Source organism: Haliotis cracherodii, unplaced genomic scaffold, assembly GCF_022045235.1.
Source record: "Haliotis cracherodii isolate W230 unplaced genomic scaffold, xgHalCrac1.p SCAF_12, whole genome shotgun sequence".
NCBI classification, from domain to species: Eukaryota; Metazoa; Mollusca; class Gastropoda; order Lepetellida; family Haliotidae; genus Haliotis; species Haliotis cracherodii.
Window position 1 is genome coordinate 24507025 of NW_027266267.1, and position 9716 is coordinate 24516740.

The 9716-nt window shown below is 38.6% G+C and overlaps 1 protein-coding gene across 1 annotated transcript; it reads right to left on the reverse strand.

The window, feature by feature from the left end:
• Positions 1 to 7441: 7441 nt before the first annotated feature.
• Positions 7442 to 9141, reverse strand: LOC139457697 (beta-1,4-mannosyl-glycoprotein 4-beta-N-acetylglucosaminyltransferase-like). Its single transcript, XM_071239052.1, has one exon. It carries the CDS (start codon positions 9139 to 9141, stop codon positions 7558 to 7560), a length of 1584 nt encoding a protein of 527 aa, XP_071095153.1. The 3' UTR covers positions 7442 to 7557.
• Positions 9142 to 9716: the final 575 nt, after the last annotated feature.

Here is a 9716-nt window from a genome sequence, read left to right on the forward strand (position 1 = left end):
CAGCACATCGTTGATGTCGTTGTTGTCGTTTTTGTCGTCTACGTCATCATTATCCTAAACACTATTTTAAGCGTCAGGAAACGGGATTTTTCTTGTCATGAATGGCGAGTATAACAACTTGGGAAGATAGCTTGACATTTCGTTAGTACGGTCCTCATACTGTCTTTGCCTTGTTTCTCCTGAATCTCATTAGTTTCAAAAGAAACAGATAAATCGGCCATACAATGGTTTCATTGGATTTATCAAAAAGGACCATATCAGGTTTGTTCGCTTGGATACGTCTGACTCTGTATGTCGGCGTATTCCAAAGAATTTTACATGTAATTATCATTTCCCACGACGCCCTCGACATATTCTGGGTCGTACCATTGATGGTCTCGGAGTCAAAACCACATATTACGGTAACAAGAGGATCGAACCATGCCATGTCAAGCTGCACATCAACCTTCACATAAAATCACACATTTACGTTTTCGAGTGGCAAGTGACTGGTTCTGGGTCGATTTGATAAGGCACTTCGCTTGATTGACACTCATTTCTGTACCGTCCAGCACCATCAACAAAATAAACATTAACATTGATATTCAGTACTGCATCAATGGGTCGTTTAGGAAAATCCATTGAATGACTTGTTTTCAGTCTTGACATGATAAATAAATATGTGCAATAGTGCACGATTAAATTCAATCATGAAAGGCCTCCTTGTTAATCACACCATAGACGTTAAAATATGGTGATCATCCTCATCATAAACAACTATCATCATCATTTAATTTATCATTATAATGTTTATGTTCCCGTCACAGTACATCGTACTTATAGAAAACAAGGTATAGATATAAACACATTTGATGATACATCTGTGAGTTTAAAGTTGATTTTGACAGCCCGGGCCAAGTCGGACCCAACACTTCTGACAGAGATTTTCTTAAGAAAATACAGTAAAAGTGTTTGACTTTAACGGGCCAGTTTTCTTTAAAAACGATGTACGGTGACATTTATAAAGTGGTATATAGGTAGATAAAATACTAATCTATAGATGTAAACACATTTGATGATGCATCTGTGTGTTTAAAGTTGATTTGGACAGCCCGGACCAAGTCGGACCCAACACAAGCCAAACACTTTTGATAAGAGACTATGTTGAGAATGTAGAAGGAAAAGGGCTTCACTTTGAGCACCTTGTTTTCTTAAAATACAGCGAACTGAGACACTATAAAGTGGTTTATAGGTAGGTATAATGCTAGTCCATAGATGTCAACTCATTTGATGAAACATTTGTGTGTTTAAAATTGGTTTTGACAGCCCGGGCCAAACCGGACCCAACACTTCTGACAGAGATTTTCTTAAGAAAATACAGTAAAAGTGTTTGACTTTTACGGTTCAGTTTTCTTTAAATACGATGTACTTAGATGCTATAAAGTGGTATATAGGTAGATATTATACTCGTTTTTAGATGTGAATACTTTTGAATATACATCTGGGAGGTTTAAGTTGATTTTGATAGCCTGGGCCAAGTCGCACCCAACACTTCAGACAGAGATTTTCTTAAGAAAATACAGTAAAAGTGTTTGACTTTAACGGGCCAGTTTTCTTTAAAAACGATGTACGGTGACATTTATAAAGTGGTATATAGGTAGATAAAATACTAATCTATAGATGTAAACACATTTGATGATGCATCTGTGTGCTTAAAGTTGATTTGGACAGCCCGGACCAAGTCGGACCCAACACAAGCCAAACACTTTTGATAGAGACTATGTTGAGAATGTAGAGTGAAAGGGGCTGATTTTGATTTAAACATATTTTATTCAGATTGAATTGGATTGGGAACAAGTTATCCAACTTAAGACTCCCTCTCCATGGTATTTACAAAGCTTGTACAGTAAATCATATACAATGAAAACAGAAAAGAAGATGAGTGTAAAGATAACAAGAAATGTACAAAAGAGAGAGACTAGTATATGTACATTAAAGTGTTACCCAAATCTCTTTGTATGACTTATAAACATTTGCACTGCTTTAAAGACGTGTTGCATTTCGATAATGGACAAACATTCATTTCCGTTTAACATGAAATTTGAATCTAATTTAGCATTTTTGTTCACGGCGTTCTGTAAAATGTCCCGAATTATTATTAACTTAGTTTTTCTTTGGTGGACGTACAATGGACACTTTAATAAATAATGATATGCGTTTTCACATGGATCACCACATTGACATATTGGATCACATTTTACCTCTATTCTGTATAAATCATAATTTAACTGGCTTTCCATGTATCTTAATCGAGTATGATAAATATTCAACTTTCTAACACCATAGGAAAAATATGGAGGTGCAATGACTTGCTCTTTTTGTATGTATGTCTTGAACTGGGATGAAGACGTACAATTTCTACCTCCTGCAGGAATATTGTTCCATAACCTTACAGTTGATGGAATAAAAGAATACGTTGAGTGTTTTAATCTAGTATATGGAGTCTCAATATTGTCTGAATTTCTTAAATTATATGATATATTTGAACCTACAGTGGTTAGTACAATGTCTTTAAGGTAGGTTGGGGCAATATTACTTTGTATTTTGTAGAACGAACATAGCTTGCGTTTCCTTCTTCGTTCTATTAACGTTTCCCATCCTGTTTCATAATACAGATGTGTGTGCGAAGTATACTTTGGGAGCCCAGTAACTACTCTGGCAGCTTCTAGTTGAAGATTTTCTAACTGAGTTGATAATTCTATATTACACCCATCCCACACTTCACACGCATATTCGAAATGGGGTCTTATGAAGATTGTATATACTTTATTTAATGTATTTCTGTTCAATATGAACTTTAATTTTCTCATTGAATTTATAATTTTTGATGTTGACTTAATTATGTTATCTACGTGACAGGACCATTTTCCGTTTGATGCAAACGTTATACCCAAATGTTTATGATTTTGAACATTCTTAACTTTACATTCATCAAAGTACAAGGTAATGAGGTCTGATTCATCTTTTAAGGAAAATATAACCACTTCTGTTTTATCTGGGTTGTATTTAATTAACCAGCGTTTTGCCCAGTTACACAGCTAGCTCAGAATTAAATTTAGAGTTGATTCAACAAGTTGATTGTCTGGTGAAGAAAAGCCGAGTGCTGTATCGTCAGCAAAGAGTCTTGTTATGCAATCTATTCATCAGCAATGTCGTTAACAAACACAATGAATAAAAAGGGACCTAACACCGACCCCTGTGGAACGCCAGCCTTCAAAATCCTTGGCTTGGATAGAGCCCCGCTTACAAACACTGATTGAGTACGACTGCTTATGTAACTAGACAGTCATTCAAGTAAATTCCCTTTTATACCATATTCGTAATATACACTATGAGTTTACATCCAGCGCTCGATGAAAAGATGGAAACTGTTGATGGATTTCGATTACATCAAATAAGCGACATAAAACATCGAATAGAGAAGGATAGGGAGTTGAGACTTGGATTGTATAAAAAGTATCGCAGAGCTGTGAATGCTCTGGACAGAGTTGACACCGCACTTGTAACAGCTGGCATGGGACTCGGTGTAGCTGGTGTCGGTTTACTATCAACTATAATCGCCGCGCCTATCGTGCTTGGCATGGAAACAGCCGCTGGAGTCTCGGGACTGGCAGCAACAGCGATAAAATTCATTTCTCGTAGGTTGCAAAAGAAAGCATTAAAACACGATAGTATTCGGATACTCGCCGAAGCAAAGTTGAACAGCATTGAGGATCATATTTCGACAGCAATGGTCGATTGTAAGATATCCGAGGATGAGTTTTGTTTAGTGCTGTCGGAACTCACCAAATACAACGAAATGAAGCAGGAGATTCGATCAAAATCTCATAAGACCAGTGGTATTAGCAAGGATGAGAAAAAAAAGTTCATAGGACAGGGGAGGCAACAAGCGCGTCAATCATTCCGTGCCAAAACCAAAGAACTGGTTGGAGATTAAAAATAGATTGCTTACTAACGTTTGATTACATTTAGACAAATGCTTACATAAATAATGGAGATCGAAAAAGCTATTAAATGGAGAGAATTACCACAAGGTTTTCACTATATCAGTGATGTCAAACAAACCAAATACGGTTATCAATTGTTTCTTATCAATTTACAAGAAGAGTGTAGTTATATAGTCTGGTCTCCTAGTAAAATGACAGAAGAACTTAATAAAAATGTTGAATATCGCTTTATTGATAAAAATAATGAAGAATATTTTTATTACCATTTAGGCTCATCTAAAGCAATGATTGGCCCCAGGTATTGGTGAGCTAGAGCCAATCTCATGACTATCGTTGAATCGCATAATCATTTTGGCATAAAAAATGCCATCTGTAGTAGCAGTATAGGTAATAAATCCGGATCCAGTGGAAGTAGTCCAGAACCCCTATTACCTATACTACTGTATGCTATATTTGCAAGCAATCAGAGTGACATATATTCCTATTTGGCTTCGGGTCATGAAGTTTGTGGTGTTTTCAATTTCTGGAAAATAATTACTCGTGTTGATATTTCTGAATGAACAATGGTTGTTTTATTCTCGGGTACTGTTTGTACGTCATACAAGACATTAATTTAACACTTACCTCTATATATTCGAGGAAAACAGTATTCCGATTATAGAGCGTGTGCTTGTGTCTCGTCGTCTGCTCGTTGAGAGGCGCAAAAAACGCAGCGCCCTCTCTGTGAAGCTGTCAATTACTTGGAAATAATTTCCGAAATGCGACCTAACGTTGTAACAACGTTTGGCCAACTTATAAAATCCGACCGCGACACTGCCAACAACTGCCGACGTTGGGCCAACGTCTGAATGCGCTCTTGGCAGTTTGCTTTTTTTTAAAGGGTAGTGGTTTGATAACGAAATCGAGGCCACCAGATATTCCTGCTGATAATGAATGAGATGTTTTTCTTCAAATTGTTCTTCCAATTCATATGGAAAAACACATTTTGAGTTTGCCACAAGAAACTAATTTGGGGTGAACAAAACTTGTGACAAAATTCTAGGCGATTTCTTTTGCCTCATTTGCGGCATGATATGGCTGAAGTTTGCAAAACCTTCCACATGTTTCCAATGATTGGCAGATCTAATCAGGATAACCTTGAAACACATGCCAGTAGGGCCATCATTGATTGCGTTGGTCATTTGCCTAAAACTAGGTCAGGTAATCAGTCCATGCTTACTTTCATGTGTGCTTCCACAAGGTTTCAAGGAGCTATCACTTTATGGAAACTTATGGCTCAGGTAATTATCTAGATAAAGTTCTTCACTATGGTTGGTTTTGCAACAAGCTATGCAACAGTTAGGCATAACTCAGTTTAAGTCTAGTGCCTTTCATCCCGAATATCAGGGAGCCAAAGAGAAGTTCCTATGATGAGGATTTACTGTTTTGAGACTGGGAAGGATTGGGATGAAGGCATTTATTTGTTGTTGTTTGCTGTTTTGGAGTCAGTGTAGGAGTCTTTAGCTTGTAGCCCTTTTCACCTTGTCTTTGGCCACACTGTTCATGGAGCTTTAAATCACTTGAAGGAGCATTGGGTCAATGATAGCTCTGAAAGGACTTTGTTGGAGTATGTGTATCATTCCAGGCATGGCTTTTTATCAAGCTTGTGAGTTGCTACAAATAATATGAAATAATCTCAGGACAAAATGAAAGTACACTAAGTCATATCTAATCAGAACAGCAGAGAAGTCACAAAAGAGGAATTTCAGTGATAAAATGTTGGTGTTTTGCATGGTCTACCATTACGTACTAGGTACAAGGGTCCATGTGTCCAACTTCACTTTTGTTTGTTGTTTAATACCGCACTCAGCAATACCCCAGCTATATGACGGCGGTCTGTAAATAATCGAGTCTGGACCAGACAATCCAGTGATTGACATCATGAGCATCGATCCACGCAATTGGGATACAATGACATGCATCAACCAAGTCAGCGAGCCTAACCACCCGATCCCGTTAGTCGCCTCTTACGACAAGCATGGGTTACTGAAGACCTGTTCTATCCCGGATCTTCACTGGTCCACTGCCTCGTGGACATTGTATCAGACTGTGATACTGATGAGAATTGTGGCTTTGTCAAGTTTGATGGCATTCTGGTGAGGATCTTCTGGTGCCTTTACGCAGTGGCATGATCATGACAGAGTTGTAAATCGTGTGTTTTACATTCAGGCGGGTGTGTGTTGTACATCAGGTTGTGCTGACCAAATTATGTTTTATGCTGAAGTATGTAAACGTCAGTGTTTATACTATGAATTGTGCTTACATGAGTGTGTTGTACATCGAGGAGTTTTAACACGGATGTGTTGTTTGTTGAGGCAAAATAGCACCTGTCAATTATATGGTGTTCATAAAGGCATACTTCCAGCAGGTTTTGTTACAGAATCATTTCTAGGATTCGATAAGCGTCATATTACCGCGTCATAAAATATGTCCATGGTTCTTGCCATGCAGTCGCCATTTGTTGAAGACTAGCAGAAAAAATAACTCTTCATAAATATTAACTCATCGCATGTATAAACAAAGGGGTTCAGGGGATAATACGAGTTTAACATTTGTGTCACCCCCTCGACCTTCATACTCATGTTCATTCAGCTTCTGAAACCTTGCACGTCCCAGTAGTGACTTGGGTAAATATATAAAGCCAAGGCAAGAGAATAACAAGTCACGACTTTCCCACAAAACAAATTCCATCGGAGTAAACGGCAAAATAGCCTGAAGATGAACAAATCACCAGGACTTGTTCAGCATGTCCTGCCCCATCTTGCTGTTCCAGCGATCATGATCAAACATCTTCCGTCCTCCTTTCAGGACGAATTCCGGAAAAAGTCACTTGATATTGTAAAGTGACCAGACATAGCATATAAACTATGATTGTCAACCATAATGACATATTGCTTGTTTTGAGCGATATTATTTGCCGGAATGTGTGATGGACGGCAGTTGTAATATCAGGTCAAGGTTTATATGACTTAAAGTTTGTTTTAAAGGTCAACATAAGATGACATACATTTGTAGACAAAACTTTTGTGGGTCATGTCTTATCATTGTGAAAGTATTCAAATATTAAACCATGATTGCGGTTTTGTTTGTATTTACTTTTTGTCAACTGGTTGTCAACACCATTTAACTTTCTGTGAGTGAGTGAGTGAGTGAGTGAGTGCGTGCGTGCGTGTGTGTTTGAGAACGTCTAGCGCAAGGTCCGTCATCTGTGCATCCATCCGATGGAACTGAAACATTGCTTGGATGATTTCAGAACTTTTTTTTTTCTCAAAAATGGCTATCAAGTAATGATTAATCGTGAGGCCTGACGTGTATGCTCCATTGTCTGCTGTATAATGCATTTTGATCATGATTCATTCTTTAGGTTTTGACGCAGTTGGTGGGAATGTGTTCATCAAGAATTTATTGCACAGTAACCAATGAATACAATCGTAAGAAATCAACGAACGATATAATTCATTATTATACAGTTATACGACTCTATTGTGCTTACATGTGCTTTTCTGGGAGCTGTAGAAATAATTAAATGGTATCATATGGCTGTTGGGTTCTGTAACATGAAATTAAAGTATTCTTTGTGCTTGAACAGGTAAGGGTGGTCTTTCAATACGTAAATGTCAGTCAAGCAAATTGGATCGAATTGTCTCTTTCCATCAAAATATTCCCCTTTTCTAAACAGAGAAGCAACGTAGTCAAATGTGCATTTCTCTGGGTAGTCCCCCCATCGGGGGAAGTCAGCATTAATAGCAGAAGTCAGCTTCGTGATAACCTCCCTTGGAGAGGAGAACCATGATGCATGCCACCCAGCATAGTTGTTAGGTGATCCGATGAGCCAAGTTTCAAACATGCCCCAGGGGTGATTTCCTTTCTGGAGCTGCTGTATCACTCCTTTACTTCCTCGAATTGCACCACTACTTCCTTTATAGATGTCTCTGAGCATCTGAATACTACACACTCCTACAACCCTTTTAGGGTGCTTCGTCATTGACCAAAAGAATCCATACTTAAAACTGTGAAGAACAAACCCAACAGGGAAGGGATAGCCATTGTGAAGTTTGAGGAAGTGCAGGAGATTTACAAATGGCGTTTCGTCGGTGTCCATAAATACGAATAAATCATCTTTTCTTAGCCCTGAGACTCTGGCCTCTACTGCAGGTGCAAGGTGCTGACGGATGTAAGTTTCGGCTATCCAACCATTCAATCGTCCGCCAGCTGGGAATGTGTCCAGGTAGACATGCATTATCTTATGGTGGAATCGCTTCATGTAGCCTCTTCTCAAATTATGTAATAACCTTAACGGTCGTGGATCTCCATGTCCAGTGTAGTTGGATTCCAGAATCACAAACAGATCCACGGCTGAGTGCACCTGTAACATCTTCAGCATCAGTACATGGTGCTCCATATTGAATGTCATGACTAGAATCAGCCGTCGTGGCTTTTCTCTTGGTGTGATGATGTAACTGCGTGACAGTTTGGACAAGGCAGTCTTCACAATGCTTGGCACAGAACAATGTTTCCCTGCATAACCTGAGCTGCACACACAGGTCACGTTAGAACCCTGCTCCTGCACTTTGGATGTTCCTGGTTTAAAGCATTTTAGCTTTCCGTTTATAAACGTGAAATCCTCGTTACCAAGATCTGGAAGAGTAAATTTCCATGGCTTTTTCAAATCATAATCTTTATACAAATTAGGACCGTCGTCTTCGGGTAGAGTCAATGGTTCAGTGTTGTTTATTGAAAAGAAGTAATCTATTGAGGAATACCACTTATCGAGATGGCTTATTTCTCCAGGTTCAAATGGAAGCCATCTGTTTGTAGTATTCAAGTGACAGGACGTACCATGATATCGGTATGGATACAATGTATGATCAATGGTTTTGCTAAGACTTGACATCGACTTTGACGCCCCCAACAGTTTAGTTGTGTTGAACGAGTATACAAGCTGTGTTAAAGATGTAACCATTTTTGAACCATAGACAGGAATTTCCAAAGGCACTCTGGTGGATGTGTCGGTCATTCTGATTAGGACTATCAAGAGGAAGACGACCTGTGCACAGATGACAGCAACAACTGCCCTTGACACCCCATATTTTATGAACATTCGTAAAATACCCATCTTTAATTTGACTCTGTAGTAGGTCACAGAACACTTGATGATCAGGACATGTGAACGTTGATGGTCCTATCAGCAATTATGTGCTTTATTGAAAACCTTCCAATGATTCTATTTTCTAATAGCTTGTGTGTCGATCATACACCTGTAAATAAAAACAACAAATATCAATACCAATTCATGATAGAAATAACGTTTGATGAAACCAGAAAGGGGGCAATACTCATGCCATGCAAACACGAAAACCTCGGTTGTTTTCGTACATGGTCATTGAACGAAAAATCGACGTTTTCTGGATGCTTTCTAACCATCGACTTCGTCCAAATATCGTCGTTATTTGACATCGGAAGTTTCTCCAGGTTCTTGATTGACATTGTCAGTAGACAGCGTTTACCAGTATTTCTATTTCTTAGCTTCCATTTGACAGCTCTGTTTGTCAATTAAATACATGGTTGCATAGTTGCATGCGATACATATAATTCTCTATGGTATTTATCCCAGTTCTGGTCGCTATACACGTGGTCTGGCCGTCTCACCTTACTAAGAATATGATCAGCACTTTGTCTGGACAGTTACGG